Genomic DNA, 20688 nt, shown 5'->3' on the forward strand with positions numbered 1-20688 from the left:
TTATCTCTTTTTAGAAACAAGGAAATCGATGCCTACCCCAAGGTTTGTGGCAACACCCCTTTCCCTATCACCTCTTCAAACATCCCCACCATCAGAGGTGCCAGCCTATCCATGAATTTTTTATAATATTCCACCGGAAACCCATCCGGCCCTGCCACCTTCCCCGACTGCATCATCCCAATCGCATCTTTTATCTCCTGCTCCACTATCGCTCCTTCTAATGTAGCCCTGTCCCCCTCCACTAACCTCAGATACTCCAACCCATCTAGAAATTCCTGCATCTCCCAGTCTCCCCCAGGTGGCTCTGACCTGCACAACCTCTCATACAATTCCTCAAAGAACTTGTCAATCAGATCCGGAGCCACCACCAACTTCCCTATCCCTCACCTGAACAATTTCCCTTACCGCTGCCTCCCTCCATGTTCGTAAACTGCACCCCTTGCTTGTCTCAGTTGGCGCACCGCCTTCCTGGTAGATAGTCGATCGAAGCTCGCCTGTAGTTCCTCCCTCTTTTCCAACTTAGCTGGGTCCCCATCTTCTGCATAACTCCCATCTACCTCCAACATCTCATCTATTACCCTCTGCCGCTCCAACCTCTCCTCTTTGTCCACCCTGGCCTAAAACAAAATCACCTCACCCCTCACCACTGCCTTTAGAGCCTCCCAGAAAACTGCATTCGACACCTCACCCGTACAGTTGAAACCTACATATTTCTCAATTACCTTTTCAATTTTCTCACAGAACCCTTGGTCCCCCAAAAGTCCCACATCTAATTTCCACCCCGGCCTCTGCGCTACCCCCTTCTCCAGTACCATATCCACCCAATGCGGAGCATGATCTGATACTGCAATTGCCGAGTATTCCGACCCCTTAGATTCCAGCTGATCTGATTGTGGCCTAAACTCCTTTGTCCCTCCTACCCTGATTAACCTTCAAATCCCTTACACATTGTAAGCTCTAATTCAGCCGTGAACATATTCAATTACCCAGCCTCCATTGCTCTCTGGAGTAGAGCAGTGAAAGGTTGATGAACCTAAGAAGAAATTCCTCCTCACCTCTGTCTTAAACAGGAGACCACTTTTTCTGAGACTGTGCCCCTTGCTCGAGGTTCCCCAATGGGTGAAACATCCTCTCAACATCTACCCTGTCAAACTGCCTCAGAATATTATATTTTTCAATAAGATCACCTCTCATTCTTTAAAGCTCCAACCTGCTTAACCCGTTAAAGCTCCAATTAAAGGCTCAATCTGCTTAACCCGTTAAAGCTCCAATTAAAGGTCCAACCTGCTTAACCCTTACTCATAAGGTGTGCAGTTTAGGTGGACTCGCCATGCTAACATTGCCTCTTAATGTCCAAAGATGCGCGGATTTGGTGGGGCTGTGGGGATAGGGTGGGGAATGAGCAGAGGTAGGGTGTTCTTCCAGGAGGTCAGTGCAGCCACAATGGGCCGAATGGCCTTCTTTTGCACTATGGGAAAAGACAAACCTTTCATCCCAGGAATTAACCTGGTGCACCTTCTCTGAACTGCCTCCAAAGTATCCTTAAATAAGTAGACCAAAACCATGTGGTACTTTTAGTATGCTCTTATTAACTGTTGTTATATTCATTAAGTTATTAAAATCAACATTCCATTTGCCTTCCATACTAACTTCTGAGTTTCATCTATGAGAACACCCAGATCCCTCTGTACCACAGCTTTCTGTAGTTTCGCCATATAAATAATATTCTGCTTTTCTATTCTTCCTACCAAAAGTTGACAACCTCACATTTCCCATATTACACTCCATCTGCCAATTATTTTTGCTCACTCATTTCTACTATCTATATCCCTTTGGAGACTCTTAGGGTCCCACTCACAACATGCTTTCCTACCTATATTTTTATCAACAGCGAATTTGACTATAATGCATTTATTTGATCCCTTCATCCAAGTCATTAATGCAGTTGAAGCTCCATCACTAGTCCCTGTGACACCCTACTAGTTACAGTCTGCCAACCTGAAAAGGTCCATTTATTCGGACTCTGTTTCCTGTAAGCTAGCAAATTTGGAAATCCAAATACACTACATCAGCCAGTTCCCCTGTATCCACCTTGCTTGATACATCCTCAAAGCACTCTAACAAATTTGTCAAACAATATTTCCCTTTCATAAAACCATGTTCACTCTGCTTGGCTGCATTATGATTTTCTAAATGTTCTGCTCCCACTTCCTTAATAATGTATTCCAATATTTTCCCAATGACAAGATGCTAGAGTAACTGGCCTGTAGATGCCTGCTTTCTGGTTCCCACCTTTCTTGAATAGAGAATTAACATTTGTAGTCTTTAAATCTACTGGGACCTTTCCAGAACCTAAAAAAGCGCAATGGTGACATTCTCATCAATTAAATCCATTTTCCATTAGTCTAGGGATGCCCGAGTTAACCTTAGCAGAAGCGCAGACTCAATGAAAGTAATACCTGGAATTCTGCGTGCAGACTCCCAAAGTTGCTCTCAGTTTCAGTAAAATAATGATTGTAAACACTGACAATTTCACTGTCATTCCTACCTCATAGGCTGGTTTTGCACGGAGTGCTGAATTTGGTGCATTTGAGTGCTATAGTGAGAGTTTGGTGACTGAGGGTGTATAAGGGTTCATTTTTATCTAAAGTCTAGTCTTTCTTTTATTTAGTTTATTAACTTAAAAGTTGCTGTTTGGTTTAGAAGGTGGTGAATTTTCAATCAGCTTCAAACAAAGGTTCTACTTGTAGGTACTTGCAACTGGAGCTTGTTAATTAGTTAATTGGATTAGGCCAGTTTTCAGAGGCTAGATTCACAGTATAAAAGTGATCCCCGACAGTGCAGACTTTGTTTGCACTGAATGCTGAATTTGGCGCATTTGAGTGCTACAGTGAGAGTTTGGTGACTGGGGGAGTGCTGAATTTGGTGCATTTGAGTGCTATAGTGAGAGGGTGGTGACTGGGGGAGTGCTGAATTTGGTGCATTTGAGTGCTAGAGTGAGAGTTTGGTGACTGAGGGAGTGCTGAATTTGGTGCATTTGAGTGCTATACTGAGAGTTTGGTGACTGAGGAGTGCTGAATTTGGGTGCATTTGAGTACTATAGTGACAGTTTGGTGACTGAGGGAGTTAGGTGAGGAGGGAGTAAGGTGCTCCTTTCATTTCGTTTCCTACATTCCCGCAAAGAGCGAGAAGGGAGCCAGGGGTTTACAGAGAGTGCAGCTGACTGGGAGCAGAGTCGGAGGGTGGAGGTCCAGTTGGTCCACAGGGGCAGTTATATTCTGTAAGGTAAGAGGGGATAGAGGCTAGGCGAGTGGCATGCTCCTCCTGTAGCATGTGGGTGGTGAGGGATACCACCGGTGTCCCCGCTGACTATACCTGCAGGAAGTGCACCCAACTCCAGCACCTCAGAGACCGTGTTAGGAACTGGAGCTGGATGAACTTCAGATCATCCGGGAGGCAGAGGGGGTGATAGAGAAGAGTTACAGGAAGGTAACCACACCCAAGGTACAGGACAAGAGTAGCTGGGTTACAGTCAGGGGAAAGAAAACAAACAGGCAGACAGTGCAGGGATCCCTCGTGGCCGTTCCCCTTCAAAACAAGTATACCGTTTTAGATGCTGTTGGGGGGGATGACCTACCGGGGGAAGGCCCTAGCGGCCAGGTCTCTGGCACTGAGTCTGGCTCTGGGGCTCAGAAGGGAAGGGGGGGGGGGGGGAGAATAGAAAAGCAATAGTTGGAGGAGATTCAATGGTTAGGGGAATAGATAGGAAATTCTATGGTCGCGAGCGAGACGCCCGAAAGGTATGTTGCCTCCCGGGTGCCAGGGATGCCTCGGATCGTGTCTTCAGGATCCTTAAGGGGGAGGGGGAGCAGCCAGAAGTCGTGGTGCACATTGGTACCAACGACGTAGGTAGAAAAAGGGGTGTGGAGGTAATAAACGGGTTTAGGGAGTTAGGCCTGGAAGTTAAAAGCCAGGAGAGACAGAGTTGTCATCTCTGGTTTGTTGCCGGTGCCACGTGATAGCAAGGCGAGGAATAGGGAGAGAGTGCAGTTGAACACGTGGCTGCAGGAATGGTGTAGGAGGGAGGGCTTCTGGTATTTGGATAATTGGAGCGCATTCTGGGAAGGTGGGACCTGTACAAGCAGGACGGGTTGCATCTGAACCAGAGGGGCACCAATATCCTGGGAGGAGGTTTTCTAGTACTCTTCGGGAGGGTTTAAACTAATTTGGCAGGGAATGGGAACCGGATTTGTAGTCAGCAACTAAGGTAGCCGATATTCTGGACGCCAAAGCGTGTAGTGAGGCAGTGGGGAAGGGAACACTGACAAAGGAGAGTACTTGCAGGCACGGAGATGGGTTGAAGTGTGTATACTTCAACGCAAGAAGCATCAGGAATAAGGTGGGTGAACTTAAGGCATGGATCGGTACTTGGGACTACGATGTGGTGGCCATCACGGAAACTTGGATAGAAGAGGGCAGAAATGGTTGTTGGAGGTCCCTGGTTATAGATGTTTCAATAAGATTAGGGAGGGTGGTAACAGAGGTGGGGGGTGGCATTGTTAATTAGAGATAGTATAACAGGGACTTCCGGGTGCGGCGATGACCAGCTGAGTCGCACGTTTCGGCAGCTCCCGGTGGAACGGACTTTTGGGCTCTTAATAAGAGCCCCAACGGCAATTTTAACGGCTAAAAGTACTGTGCGGTGAACCAGAAGGGAACCCCCCCTGGATACGGATGAAAAAAGGAGAGGAAGGTGGCCGGATTGCGGTGGATCCTTTAGAGCAGCGGCAAGGAAGGCAAGCAAAAACCAAGATGGCGTCGGAAGGTGGCAGTTTAATATGGGGCCCTGAACAACACGAGTTTTGAAACGCTGCGTGGAAGAACTCAAAAAGGAATTGAAGAAGGAGCTGTTGGCCCCGATATTACAGGGGATCGAAGGGCTAAAGGAGGAGCAAAAGACCCAGGAGCGGGAGCTTCGGGTCGTGAAGGCAAAGGCTGCCGAGAATGAGGACGACATACAGGGCCTGGTGGTGAAGACGGAGATGCACGAGGCACACCATAAACGATGTGTGGAAAGGCTGGAGGCGCTGGAGAACAACGCGAGGAGGAACAACCCAAGGATTCTTGGTCTTCCTGAAGGTGCGGAGGGAGCGGACGTCGGGGCATATGTGAGCACGATGCTGCACTCGTTAATGGGAGCGGAGGCCCCGGCGGGTCCGCTGGAGGTGGAGGGAGCATACCGAGTGATGGCGCGAGGACCGAGAGCAGGAGAAATTCCTAGAGCCATAGTGGTGAGATTCCTCCGTTTTAAGGACAGAGAGATGGTCCTTAGATGGGCAAAGAAAACTCGGAGCAGTAAGTGGGAGAACGCGGTGATCCGCGTATACCAAGACTGGAGTGCGGAGGTGGCGAGAAGGAGGGCGAGCTTTAATCGGGCCAAGGCGGTGCTTCACAAAAAGAAGATAAAATTCGGAATGCTGCAGCCGGCAAGACTGTGGATCACATATCAAGGGAGGCACCACTACTTTGAGACGGCGGATGAGGCGTGGACTTTTATCGTGGAAGAAAAATTGGAATGAGCGGGTTATTAAAAAAAGAACGTTTGAAAAAAGTGGTGGGGCGAGTATGGGGGGGCGAAGAGGGGGGTAAAAAGGGGGGAAAGAGGAGTTTCATGTTATTAATCCTGCGATGTGGTAACTTTTCTCTCTTCCACAGGAGGTGGTGGGGGGAGGAAAGGAGGTGGAAGAGATGGGGCGTTGGCCATTGGGGGCGGGGCCAAGGGGGAAGCACGGGCTCGGTTCCCGCGCTATGATAATCATGGCGGGAATAGGGAAGCAGGAAGGAGGGGGCGTCGCACGGTGCGAGCCGAGGTCACGGGGGGAAGCCGAGGTCGGCCAGAGTTTGCTGACTTCTGGGAGCAACATGGGGGGTGTAACTACGCTAGTGGGGGATCTAGCGGGGGGGGGGGGGGGGGGGTGGGAGGGGGGAATTATTGGGCTGCTGCTGCTGGGGAGAGGGGGGAGCTGGTATGGGGTGGGATGGGCGGGGGGGCACCGCCTGGGGGGACACACAGCTGCGTGGGAACCGGGTGACGAGCTGGAAAAAGGGGATGGCTAATCGACAAGGGGGGGGGGGGGTAAAAAGCCCCCCAACCCGGCTGATCACGTGGAACGTGAGAGGGCTGAACGGGCCGATAAAGAGGGCACGGGTACTCGCACACCTTAAGAAACTTAAGGCAGACGTGGTAATGTTACAGGAAACGCACTTGAAACTGATAGACCAGGTGAGACGACGCAAAGGTTGGGTGGGGCAGGTGTTCCATTCGGGGCTAGATGCGAAAAACAGGGGGGGTGGCTATATTAGTGGGGAAGCGGGTAATGTTTGAGGCAAAGACTATAGTGGCGGATAGCGGGGGCAGATACGTGATGGTGAGTGGCAAACTACAGGGGGAGACGGTGGTTTTGGTAAACGTATATGCCCCGAACTGGGATGATGCCAATTTTATGAGGCGTATGCTAGGACGCATCCCGGACCTAGAGGTGGGAAAGTTGGTAATGGGGGGAGATTTCAATACGGTGTTGGAACCAGGGCTGGACAGGTCGAGGTCCAGGACTGGAAGGAGGCCGGCAGCAGCCAAGGTGCTTAAAGATTTTATGGAGCAGATGGGAGGTGTAGACCCGTGGAGATTTAGCAGACCTAGGAGTAAGGAGTTTTCGTTTTTCTCCTATGTCCACAAAGTCTATTCGCGAATAGACTTTTTTGTTTTGGGAAGGGCGTTGATCCCGAAGGTGAGGGGAACGGAGTATACGGCTATAGCCATTTCGGATCACGCTCCACATTGGGTGGACTTGGAGATAGGGGAGGAAACAGAAGGGCACCCACCCTGGAGAATGGACATGGGACTAATGGCAGATGAGGGGGTGTGTCTAAGGGTGAGGGGGTGCATTGAAAAGTACTTGGAACTCAATGATAATGGGGAGGTCCAGGTGGAAGTGGTCTGGGAGGCGCTGAAGGCAGTGGTTAGAGGGGAGCTGATATCAATAAGGGCACATAAAGGAAAGCAGGAGAGTAGGGAACGGGAGCGGTTGCTGCAAGAACTTCTGAGGGTGGACAGGCAATATGCGGAGGCACCGGAGGAGGGACTGTACAGGGAAAGGCAAAGGCTACATGTAGAATTTGACCTGCTGACAACGGGTACTGCAGAGGCACAGTGGAGGAAGGCACAGGGTGTACAGTACGAATATGGGAGAAGGCAAGCAGGTTGCTGGCCCACCAATTGAGGAAAAGGGGAGCAGCGAGGGAAATAGGGGGAGTGAGGGATGAGGAAGGAGAGATGGAGCGGGGAGCGGAGAGAGTGAATGGAGTGTTCAAGGCATTTTATAAAAAATTATACGAAGCTCAACCCCCGGATGGGAGGGAGAGAATGATGGGCTTTATGGACCGGCTGGAATTTCCCACGGTGGAGGAGCAGGAAACGGTGGGACTGGGAGCACAGATTGAAATAGAGGAAGTAGTGAAAGGAATTAGGAGCATGCAGGCGGGGAAGGCTCCGGGACCGGATGGATTCCCAGTTGAATTTTACAGGAAATATGTGGACTTGCTCGCCCCGCTACTGATGAGGACCTTTAATGAGGCAAAGGAAAGGGGACAGCTGCCCCCGACTATGTCTGAGGCAACGATATCGCTTCTCCTAAAGAAGGAAAAGGACCCGCTGCAATGTGGGTCCTATAGACCTATTTCCCTCCTAAATGTAGGCGCTAAGATTCTGGCCAAGGTAATGGCAATGAGGATAGAGGATTGTGTCCCGAGGGTGGTCCATGAGGACCAAACTGGGTTTGTGAAGGGGAGACAGCTGAATACGAATATACGGAGGCTGCTAGGGGTAATGATGATGCTCCCACCAGAGGGGGAAGCGGAGATAGTGGTGGCGATGGATGCCGAGAAAGCATTTGATAGAGTGGAGTGGGATTATTTGTGGGAGGTGCTGAGGAGATTTGGTTTTGGAGATGAGTATGTTTGATGGGTGCAGCTGTTGTATAGGGCCCCAGTGGCGAGTGTGGTCACGAATGGACGGGGATCTGCATACTTTTGGCTCCATAGAGGGACAAGGCAGGGATGCCCTCTGTCCCCATTACTGTTTGCACTGGCGATTGAGCCCCTGGCAATAGCATTGAGGGGTTCAAAGAAGTGGAGGGGAATACTTAGAGGAGGAGAAGAACACCGGGTATCTCTGTATGCGGATGATTTGTTGTTATATGCAGCGGACCCGGCGGAGGGGATGCCAGAGATAATGCGGACACTTCGGGAGTTTGGAGAATTCTCAGGATATAAACTGAACATGGGGAAAAGTGAGTTGTTTGTGGTGCATCCAGGGGAGCAGAGCAGAGAAATAGAGGACTTTCCGCTGAGGAAGGTAACAAGGGACTTTCGTTACTTGGGGATCCAGATAGCCGAGAATTGGGGTACATTGCATAGGTTAAATTTAACGCGATTGGTGGAACAAATGGAGGAGGACTTCGAGAGATGGGACATGGTATCCCGGTCACTGGCAGGGAGGGTGCAGGCGGTTAAAATGGTAGTCCTCCCGAGATTCCTCTTTGTGTTTCAGTGCCTCCCGGTGGTGATCACGAAGGCTCTTTTCAAAAGGATCAAAAAGAGTATCATGAGTTTTGTGTGGGCCAGGAAGACCCCGAGAGTGAGGAAGGGATTCTTACAGCGTAGTAGGGATAGGGGGGGGGGGGCTGGCACTACCGAGCATAAGTGAGTACTACTGGACCGCCAATATCTCAATGGTGAGTAAGTGGATGGGAGAAGAGGAGGGAGCGGCGTGGAAGAGATTGGAAAGGGCGTCCTGCAGGGGGACTAGCCTACAAGCTATGGTGACGGCCCCATTCCCGTTCTCACCGAAGAAATACACCACAAGCCCGGTGGTGGTGGCGACTTTGAAAATTTGGGGACAGTGGAGACGGCATAGGGGAAAGACGGGAGCCTTGGTGGGGTCCCCGATAAGAAATAACCATAGGTTTGCCCCGGGGAGAATGGATGGGGGGTTTGGAATATGGCAAAGAGCAGGAGTAACGCAACTGAAAGATCTGTTTGTAGATGGGAAGTTCGCAAGTCTGGGAGCGCTGACCGAGAAATATGGGTTGCCCCAAGGGAATGCATTCCGGTATATGCAACTGAGGGCTTTTGCGAGGCAGCAGGTGAGGGAATTCCCGCAGCTCCCGACGCATGAGGTGCAGGACAGAGTAATCTCAAAGACATGGGTGGGGGACGGTAAGGTGTCAGATATATATAGGGAAATGAGGGACGAGGGGGAGATTATGGTAGATGAGCTGAAAGGGAAATGGGAAGAAGAGCTGGGGGAGGAGATTGAGGAGGGGCTGTGGGCGGATGCCCTAAGTAGGGTAAACTCATCGTCCTCGTGTGCCAGGCTAAGCCTGATTCAATTTAAGGTGTTACACAGGGCGCATATGACTGGAGCACGGCTCAGTAAATTTTTTGGGGTAGAGGATAGGTGTGCGAGATGCTCGAGAAGCCCAGCGAATCACACCCACATGTTCTGGTCATGTCCGGCACTACAGGGGTTCTGGGTGGGGGTGACAAAGGTGCTTTCGAATGTAGTGGGGGTCGAGGTCGAACCAAGCTGGGGGTTGGCTATATTTGGGGTTGCACAAGAGTCGGGAGTGCAGGAGGCGAGAGAGGCCGATGTTTTGGCCTTTGCGTCCCTAGTATGCCGGCGCAGGATACTGTTGATGTGGAAGGAAGCCAAGCCCCCGGGGGTGGAGACCTGGATAAATTACATGGCAGGGTTTATAAAGCTGGAACGGATTAAGTTCGTCCTAAGGGGATCGGCTCAAGGGTTCACCAGGTGGTGGCAACCGTTTGTCGAATACCTCACAAAGATAGAGGGAATGGAAAAGAAGAAGGCAGCAGCAGCAGCCCGGGGGGGGGGGGGGGGGGGAGAACCAGAAGGAGTCTCAGGGTTATTAATATATATATGTATAATATGTATAGGTCGTTGCTATAAATAATTGTATAATGGACTGTTAAATCATATTTTTGGAGAGTGTTTACCTGAGACAAGGCAGTTGCCATTTAGTTTTAGTTTTAGTTATATATTATTTATTCTTTGTTTATAAAACAGGTCATTGTTATTTATACTGTTATATTATTGTGTGAAGGATACACAATGTACTGTGATGGTTGACCAAAAATTTTCAATAAAATATTTATAAAAAAAAAAAAAGATAGTATAACAGCTGCAGAAAGGCAGTTCGAGGAGTATCAGCTTACTGAGGTAGTATGGGTTGAAGTCAGAAATAGGAAAGGAGCAGTCACCTTGTTAGGAGTTTTCTATAGGCCCCCAAATAGTAGCAGAGATGTGGAGGAACAGATTGGGAAACAGATTTTGGAAAGGTGCAGAAGTCACATGCAGTAGTCATGGGTGACTTCAACTTCCCAAACATTGAGTGGAAACTCTTTAGATCAAATAGTTTGGATGGGGTGGTGTTTGTGCAGTGTCCAGGAAGCTTTTCTAACACAGTATGTAGATTGTCCGACCAGAGGGGAGGCCATATTGGATTTGGTACTTGGTAATGAACCAGGGAAGTGATAGATTTGTTAGTGGGGGAGCATTTTGGAGATAGTGACCACAATTCTGTGACTTTCACTTTAGTAATGGAGAGGGATAGGTGCGTGCAACAGGGCAAGGTTTACAATTGGGGGAAGGGTAAATACGATGTTGTCAGACAAGAATTGAAGTGCATAAGTTGGGAACATAGGCTGTCAGGGAAGGACACAAGTGAAATGTGGAACTTGTTCAAGGAACAGGTACTACGTGTCCTTGATATGTATGTCCCTGTCAGGCAGGGAAGAGATGGTCGAGTGAGGGAACCATGGTTGACAAGAGAGGTTGAATGTCTTGTTAAGAGGAAGAAGGAGACTTATGTAAGGCTGAGGACACAAGGTTCAGACGGTACTGGAGGGATACAAGATAGCCAGGAGGGAACTGAAGAAAGGGATTAGGAGAGCTATGAGAGGGCATGAACAATCTTTGGCGGGTAGGATCAAGGAAAACCCCAAGGCCTTTTACACATATGTGAGAAATATGAGAATGACTAGAGCGAGGGTAGGTCCGATCAAGGACAGTAGCGGGAGATTGTGTATCGAGTCTGAAGAGATAGGAGAGGTCTTGAACGAGTACTTTTCTTCAGTATTTACAAATGAGAGGGGCCATATTGTTGGAGAGGACAGTGTGAAACAGACTGGTAAGCTTGAGGAAATACTTGTTAGGAAGGAAGATGTGTTGGGCATTTTGAAAAACTTGAGGATAGACAAGTCCCCCGAGCCTGACGGGATATATCCAAGGATTCTATGGGAAGCAAGAGATGAAATTGCAGAGCCGTTGGCAATGATATTTTCGTCCTCACTGTCAACAGGGGTGGTACCAGGGGATTGGAGAGTGGCGAATGCCGTGCCCCTGTTCAAAAAAGGGACTAGGGATAACCCTGGGAATTACAGGCCAGTTAGTCTTACTTCGGTGGTAGGCAAAGTAATGGAAAGGGTACTGAAGGATAGGATTTCTGAGCATCTGGAAAGACACTGCTTGATTAGGGATAGTCAGCACGGATTTGTGAGGGGTAGGTCTTGCCTTACAAGTCTTATTGAATTCTTTGAGGAGGTGACCAAGCATGTGGATGAAGGTAAAGCAGTGGATGTAGTGTACATGGATTTTAGTAAGGCATTTGATAAGGTTCCCCATGGTAGGCTTATGCAGAAAGTAAGGAGGCATGGGATAGTGGGAAATTTGGCCAGTTGGATAACGAACTGGCTAACCGATAGAAATCAGAGAGTGGTGGTGGATGGCAAATATTCAGCCTGGAGCCCAGTTACCAGTGGCGGACCGCAGGGATCAGTTCTGGGTCCTCTGCTGTTTGTGATTTTCATTAATGATTTGGATGAGGGAGTTGAAGGGTGGGTCAGTAAATTTGCAGATGATACGAAGATTGGTGGAGTTGTGGATAGTGAGGAGGGCTGTTATCGGCTGCAAAGAGACATAGATAGGATGCAGAGCTGGGCTGAGAAGTGGCAGATGGAGTTTAACCCTGAAAACTGTGAGGTTGTCCATTCTGGAAGGACAAATATGAATGCGGAATACAGGGTTAACGGTAGAGTTCTTGGCAATGTGGAGGAGCAGAGAGATCTTTGGGTCTATGTTCATACATCTTTGAAAGTTGCCACTTAAGTGGATAGAGCTGTGAAGAAGGCCTATGGTGTGCTAGCGTTCATTAACAGAGGGATTGAATTTAAGAGCCGTGAGGTGATGATGCAGCTGTACAAAACTTTGCTACGGCCATATTTGGAGTACTGTGTACAGTTCTGGTCGCCTCATTTTAGGAAGGAAGTGGAAGCTTTGGAAAAGGTGCAAAGGAGATTTACCAGGATGTTGCCTGGAATGGAGAGTAGGTCTTACGAGGAAAGGTTGAGGGTGCTAGGCCTTTTCTCATTAGAACGGAGAAGGATGAGGGGCGACTTGATAGAGGTTTATAAGATGATCAGGGGAATTGATAGAGTAGACAGTCAGAGACATTTTCCCCGGGTGGAACAAACCATTACAAGGGGACATAAATTTAAGGTGAATGGTGGAAGATATAGGGGGGGGGGATGTCAGAGGTAGGTTCTTTACCCAGAGAGTAGTGGGGGCATGGACTGCACTGCCTGTGGAAGTAGTTGAGTCGGAAACATTAGGGACCTTCAAGCAGCTATTGGATAGGCACATGGATTACGGTAGAATTATATGGTGTAAATTAATTTGTTCTTAAGGGCAGCACGGTAGCATTGTGGATAGCACAACTGCTTCACAGCTCCAGGGTCCCAGGTTCGATTCCGGCTTGGGTCACTGTCTGTGCGGAGTCTGCACATCCTCCCAGTGTCTGCGTGGGTTTCCTCCGGGTGCTCCGGTTTCCTCCCACAGTCCAAAGATGTGCAGGTTAGGTGGATTGACCGTGATAAATTGCCCTTAGTGTCCACAATTGCCCTTAGTGTTGGGTGGGGTTGCTGGGTTGTGGGGATAGGGTGGAGGCGTTGACCTTGGGTAGGGTGCTCTTTCCAAGAGCCGGTGCAGACTCGATGGGCCGGGTGGCCTCCTTCTGCACTGTAAATTCATTGATAATCTATGATTAATCTGGGACAAAGGTTCGGCACAACATCGTGGGCCGAAGGGCCTATTCTGTGCTGTATTTTTCTATGTTCTATGATGTCTGCTCACAGCCTTTACCCCTGCCATTTCTCTCACTGTAAATATACAACTATCACTTCCATTTTCCTTTCTCAGATATTCCCTTGAGCTGTAGTGTTAATTTTAGCCTATTTAACAAAACAAATTGCATACTGAATAAGTCTTTTCTCTTTCAGCTTTCCCCATGTTATTTAAGGTCGCCACAATGCTGTTACTTGCCCTTCGTCTCAACTATATTTTTCTATGGATATGGCAGGTGGTTTTACAGTCGGATGCTAACCCTGCCGTTAACCTTTTCTATTTATCCAAGCTGGGGACCAGCACCAACACACGGTGACTTGACTGCACCAATGGCTAGGTTTTAGCACTGAATGAGTGTCAAGCAAAAAAAATGCAGCAGAGAATCCCAAGTCTGAGAACACAGCTTCTCTTTTTTGATAATCTAGGACTGCCTAAATTATACCGCAATATTTAAAGAAAACCTCCTTGTACCATTTCAATACAGCATTACCCTGACCTGAAAGGGCTTAAACTAATGTGGCATTTTATTTCCAAAAGCTATTCTAATTCTGTTTAATGCCCATCAATATCCAATCATATTTGAAAAATATATAATTTTGTTTTGTCGCAAATCATCCACTGAAACCAAAATTCATTAGTTATTTTTGGTAATAATCAGAAATTAACCTGCCCTTTAATCCAGCTCATACTTATATGAGGAAGAAAGCTCATATTTATATGACGAGGCAGTAGAGCAGCACGGTAGCACAGTGGTTAGCACAGTTGCTTCACAGTTCCAGGGTCCCAGGTTCAATTCCCGGCTTGGGTCACTCTCTGTGTGGAGTCTGCGCGTTCTCCCCATGTCTGCATGTGTTTCCTCCGGGTGCTCTGGTTTCCTCCCACAGTCCAAAGATGTGCAGGTTAGGTGGATTGGCCATGCTACATTGCCCTTGATGTCCAAAAAGGTTAGATGGGGTTACTGGGTTACGGGGATAGGGTGGAGGCGTGGGGCTTAAGTAGGGTGCTCTTTCCAAGGGCCGGTGCAGACTTGATGGGCTGAATGGCCTCCTTCTGCACTGTAAATTCATGATTCTATGAATACAAAGTGTTACTAACAGGTATTGAAACACAGCTGAAGACACTTAAAGAGATACAGCTAACAACAACAATAGCAAAAACTAGAATGCAGATCAATCACTTGATTAGCATGTAGCATCCAAGATTTGAATACAGATCAAAGAAATGGAATGCATTATTTAACAAGAAAATGTTGCATTTGTGCTAGATTTTTGTTTCAAAAACATCCTATTCATGAAAATTTTCAGATGAATATGAAAGAAATATTCAAACCTTCTGCATTGTAGTTGCAACAGACCTATGCAGAGCATCACCATGTATGGTTTCAGAATGACAAAAATGCAAAACGTTTACATCCACACAGCATGGGCATTGTACAAGAGGAAAAAAAGTTAAAATCCATCACAAACTTATGATTCTCACCACTCAAATTTTACTGAAAAAGATCTAATGTTGCTCCATGTAACATGCTCCAGCACCTTATAATATCAAAACAAATCAATCAGTGTATTTTTACCTTTTAAACTTATCTTTTCTGTCTTTTATTTCATCAGCTTCATTGTGTGTGAAAAGGTCAACAATACGCGAGGCCAGTGTTCCATTAATACAGTTCATATTGCAAGGAGTAGCTACTATGGCACTCATATTTTTATGACAGTAACGCATACATTCTTCAACCTAAAGTGACACATAACGAAGGCACTCAATATAACATTAATCCACAAGAATCATACAGTTGCTACACAATTTCTTTATTCAATACCATACTTTACATATAAAAATTTGCAGGCTGAAAAGGTAAATTCCAGCACATTTACCACTACAAATGGCTAACAGACTTTAAATATTTCAATCAGAAAAACTATCCTCAAAGAAACACAAACCAGTTTTGCACCAGTTACATGTTTAAGTCACAATTCCACCTCATTAATGGTCAATAAGAACCACATGCTGTCAGACATAATACTTCAGCCATTGTTTTCTCCATGGCATTCAATGCACAGCCAGCAATGTGGTTATGGTTTTGACAGAGACATCCAGACTCAAAACATTAGCTCTGTTGTCTCTCTACAGATGCTGTCACATCCACTGAGATTGTCCAGCATTTTTTTTGTTTGTTTCAGATTCCAGCATCCGCAGTAATTTTCTTTTATCATAAAGAGTTGATTCATTTAAAATAAACACACATTGCATTCAGAATCAGATTAAAAGGCTATCAGGTCACAACAAAGCAGACAAACTATCAAATTAAGTAATATTTTATCCTATTTAAAGTTAGAAAATTAGTGCACTCACCAAGGAATCCATTTTCAAAAATTCAGATGAAATGAGTATTGAAATAACATTATTGGGCTCTATGAAGAAAATAAGCAAAAGAAATGCCACTCAGCTGTTAACTGTAACTAAAAGCTTCCTAAACACAAAATAAGTCTGGAAAACAAGCTGCACATTATATACACATTCAGAATAAGCAAAATTATTTCCGGTGATAATGAATGCAATCATTTTTGTTAAAACAGCATATTGGCAATTTCCAAAGATCTTAACGCCCACAGAATATTTTATGTATTTGGTGTTGGGAAAACAAATGTCGTTTTAAGATACTGGTAAACATTAGAAACAAAGTATAGTGAAGTGGGCTTAATTTAACGTTTCTGTGCTTGGACAGGTAAACCCTATAGTTAGATTCATGTTGGCCAAAGGTGTTTTTTGGGGTTGGTTTCTATTCCAACTGTGATTTGATTGTGCTTAGAGAGGGCTACGGCCAAAAGAGTAAATAAACCAACAATAGTCACTTAGCAACAGGGGCCTTGTAAGATAGAGAAGCTTTTAAGTTTTAGTTTAGCTAATTTGATTGCAGTTAGCGATTAGTAGCAAGAGAGAAGTCAGCGCTATTAGACATTGGTTTTAGAAGGGAAAACTTTCAGCCTTGCTAAAAGAAAAGCCATACTCTTGAGTAATGGTTAAGAAAACAGGTGCCGGAAATCTAAAGTCCAGCTAGTTAAGGAAATGAGAGAAATGAAGAGAAGTTTCGAAGAAGTCTGGAGTTAACGGATCAGAGACTAGGAACCAGAACAGATTACTGTTCAGTAAAGTCACAGTGTGTTCTCGAGAGGCCAAAAGATATCTGCAGTAGTGTTAAGGTTTGTGAGAAATTACTATAGTTTGGGAGACATTATTTGAACAACAAACAAAGAACAAAGAAGAGTACAGCACAGGAACAGGCCCTTCGGCCCTTCAAGCCCGTGCCGACCATGCTGCCCGACTAAACTACAATCTTCTACACATCCTGGGTCCGTATCCCTCTATTCCCATCCTATTCATGTATTTGTCAAGATGCCCCTTAAATGTCACTATCGTCCCTGCTTCGACCACCTCCTCCGGCAGCGAGTTCCACGCACCCACTACCCTCTGTGTACAAAACTTGCCTCGTACACCTACTCTAAACCTTGCCCCTCGCATCTTAAACCTATGCCCTCTAAAATAAAATAAATTTGAAATGGTTGTGGAAATTGGTGGCTGGACCTCAGAGTTTGTGTAAAAGCCTTTAAGGCAAATAAAACCTGAAGGGAGAGGTGTAAAACCAGAAAGCAAAACCTTGATGGAAGCAATGGCAGTAAAGCAGGATTTAAAAGATTTAAAAAGGGCAGCACGGTGGCACAGTGGTTAGCATTGCTGCGTCACGGCGCCAAGGTCCCAGGTTCGATCCCAGCTCTGGGTCACTGTCCGTGTGGAGTTTGCACGTTCTCCCCGTGTTTACGTGGGTTTCGTCCCCACAACCCAAAGATGTGCAGGCTAGGTGGATTGGCCACTCTAAATTGCCCCTTAATTGGAAAAAATGAATTTGGTACTCGAAAGTTATAAAAAATAAATAATTTTAAAAAAAATAAAAAAAAAATTTAAAAGCGTGACTTTAGAAAGCGGAATTAAAATCACCCGTGTGGAAGCCCAAGTTGAGACAAGGTGGCTCACGGTGCAAGAATCATCTGGGGTAGTATTAGAGGAGAAATTGACAGACTTCACTTGGGTTCAGAGAGGAGTGTGTCTTACACTCCTTAAAAGAGACCATTGTAGCTGAAGATATACATTGTAAACCGTGTTAATCTTAAAATCTGTGTATATTAAGCTACTAGGGGGAAATCCTCAAGTGAGTTTTAGGGAATTACATCAACACAGAAACTGAGTCCATTTTCATTTTCTCCATGAACACTTGCACCTCCTATCAATTGATCAATAAGGTTAGGATGGACCAATCAGTTCAGTTAGGATGATAGTTCCCTGTTTTTCCCTCTTGGCACGAGAAATTAAACAGGAAAGCAGTAAAATTAACGTTCAGGATATCAGACAGCCTTCTTTTATTTAATCGTTCATGGGTCGTGGGCATCACAGGATGGGCCAGCATTTGTCAATCCCTAATTGCCCTCGAGAAGGTAGTGGTGAGCTGCCTTCATGAATCAAGTGATGCAAGTACACCCACAGCCACCGTTAGGGAGGGAGTTCCAGGATTTTGGCCCAGCAAGAGTGAAGTAACAGCAATAAGCCAGAATAGTGTGTGGCTTGGAGTGGAACTTGCAGGTGGCCGTGTTCCCATGCATCTGCTAACTTGCTGGATAAAAGCAAATTACTGTGGATGCTGGAATCTGAAACGAAAGAGAAAATGCTGGAAAATCTCAGCAAGTCTGGCAGCATCTGTAGGGAGAGAAAAGATGTAACGTTTCAAGTCCGATGACTCTTTGTCAAAGCTGACAAAGAGTCATCGGACTCGAAACGTTAGCTCTTTTCTCTCCCTACAGATGCTGCCAGACTTGCTGAGATTTTCCAGCATTTTCTCTTTCGTTTCATCTGTTAACTTAGTCCTTCTTGGTGGTAGCAGTTTAGAAGGTGCTGGCACTTGGTGAGTTTCTGCAGTGCATCTTGTAAATGGTACACACTGCCGCCACTATGTGTCGGTGGTGCAGGGAGTGGGTGTTGAAGGTGCTGGATGGGTTGCCAATCACGTGGGCTGCTTCGTCCTGGATGGTGTCAAGCTTCTTGAATGTTGTTTACGTTGCACTCATCCAGGCCAGCGGAGCGTTTTCCATCACACTCCTGATCTGTGCCTTGAGATGGTGGACAGGTTTTGGGGAGTAAGTAGGCAAGTTAATCTCAGCTGAATTCCTAGCCTCTGACCTGCTCTTGTAGCCACAGTTTTTATATAGCTGGTCCAGTTCAGTTTCTGGCCAATGGCAACCCCCAGGATGTTGGCATTGAAGGTTCAGTGATGGTAATGCCATTGGATGTCAAGGGGAAATGGTTAGGTTATCTCTTGTTGGAGATGCTTGACACTTGTGTTGTGCAAATGTTTTTGCCACTTATTAGCCCAAGCCCGTCTCATCTTGACTGAACCTCATGCTACGAGGCTACATCAGACCTCCACTGACTTAAGCATCAAAATTCTTGCCCAAACATCAGATTCTATTCTTTCTCCTCACCAGTTTTTTGGCACCAGTGCACTCCCTCCCTACTCCAGCTTTGAGTTTCATTCTAGTCTGCATTCCCTCACTGATCCAACTTCAGATCTTACTACTTTTATCCCGACCCAATTCGCAGAGTACACATCAGATGTTGTGGATGTGTTACTATCATTCACAGTTGCTACTTCGGATCTAACTCCATTATTTAGCCCTGCATACAAGCTCTAGATTGTGTCCTGCTTCCCAGAGAGACACCACCTCATCCTTTCCCACCCAACCCCTTTCCCTAAACTATGCTGCTTTTCATCCCAAACTTTGTTCTCTCCCAGGCTAGTCTCTGACCATTTCCCCAGCATCTTGGCATCAATCAAAATTGCCTTCTCCCATTCAACCTCAGCCTGTCCTCCACCTGACCCAGATCAGCACTTTACTGAATGTTCTATGTATAAACATACAAAGTATATAAATTCAATAAAAGGAATAAACAGGCACAGTTGTAAATAGATGGACAGATTTATAGAGAGATCAAAAATATGAGATTTGTAGACAAGCCACTCATGAAGGCTGGAAGAGTATCAGGCAACAAAATTTCTTTCCTCAAGAGAAATAAAGTGGCATTGGAGAAAGAGAATTTTAATTTACTTGTGAGCAACATAGACAACCACTTAGTAATAATTCTTTTGTTTGAGAATTTACACAAAGTTACATTTTTTGAATCTCTGGGATGACAGCTCATGATGGTGATTATGGCTATAGGGATATGCAGACTTCTATTGTGGCTGATCGTTTGTTCTTCCTAGGGCAGGTGCCAACTCAAACAATTCTTAAGCCACTTACTAGGAAGGAGTACGTGTGATGATTTCCCATTGCCTTCTTCAAGGTTATTTAACTGTGGCATATATTCTACTAGACGAGTTCGATCAAGGCTAAAGAGCTCAAGCTTTATGATGGCAAGCTTTCATCTGCGCCCAGAAAACTCAAATAATTCCAATAACAACCCAGTATTCATAGGTGGTGTGCCAGTTTCCACTCACTGGGACTGTCTGGAATGGGGCAGAATTGAACCCTTTTGACCTCAGAGGTAGTAACACTATCACAGTGTGGCAACTGTTAGCCCATCAGAGGCAAGTGCCATTTGGATGTCAGCCCAGCATTCTGACACTATATTTTAGTTGCCTTTTCCAAGGGCTGGCTGCAGTGAGCCTCGAACTCTTCAGTAAAGGTTTGTTCCCTTTTATGGCGTCAGCAGCATGAAACAAGAAGGCATCCATTTTGACCAACTTTGATGGTTAAAAAAGGAAGCCTTTGTTACATATTTTGGAAATATTACTTTAATTACTCATGTTAATGATCTTAACATACCTGTTATGCCTTTATGGTAATCAAATGCTGCCATCTAAATACATTTCACTCATCAGAATTTCAAAATTAAAACACCAATTTATTTATCGGTGTTAACTATAAATATTCTATTGTACATCAGTATTTTATGTATTGAGTATTCTATTGCATATGGGATGTAAAGGAATGGTAGCAGGCTTACTGAACTCTTTGGAATGACTCATCCTGATTTGTTCCTCACCTTCACCCAACTCTCACGTGACTTCAAATTGCTGTTAGCAGCAACAGCAGCTTCGTCCCGGTAAACTAATTCAACAGGTGAGCCCAACCAGTTGAGGGTCTCCTCCACTTTGTGGCTTAGGGATTAGTCTACCCTAGTATTTTTTAAAATGATTTCACAGGATGTGGCTGTCACGGTCAAGGCCAACATTTATTGCCCATCCCTAGCTGCCCTTGAACTGAGTAGCTTGCTGGGTCATTTCAGAGGACTATTAAGAGTCAACCACATTACTGTGAATCTGGAGTCACGTCTAGGTCAGTAGGGTAGTAAGGCAGATTTTTTCATTAAAGGACATT

General features: G+C 46.1%; 1 protein-coding gene across 8 annotated transcripts in view; it reads right to left on the reverse strand.

Annotated features, from left to right (window-relative positions):
• sanbr (SANT and BTB domain regulator of CSR) overlaps nucleotides 1–20688 on the reverse strand; it is a 268809-nt gene that overhangs the window by 197258 nt on the left and 50863 nt on the right. For all 8 annotated transcript variants that reach the window (XM_072507794.1, XM_072507791.1, XM_072507788.1 and 5 more), the window contains 2 exons: nucleotides 15614–15672; nucleotides 14835–14995 (listed from right to left, as the gene is read on the reverse strand). In XM_072507794.1, the coding sequence (XP_072363895.1) occupies nucleotides 14835–14995; nucleotides 15614–15672 (220 nt within the window). The remainder of the gene's footprint in view (nucleotides 1–14834; nucleotides 14996–15613; nucleotides 15673–20688) is intronic.

Source organism: Scyliorhinus torazame, chromosome 1 (genome assembly GCF_047496885.1).
Source record: "Scyliorhinus torazame isolate Kashiwa2021f chromosome 1, sScyTor2.1, whole genome shotgun sequence".
Taxonomy (NCBI): Eukaryota; Metazoa; Chordata; class Chondrichthyes; order Carcharhiniformes; family Scyliorhinidae; genus Scyliorhinus; species Scyliorhinus torazame.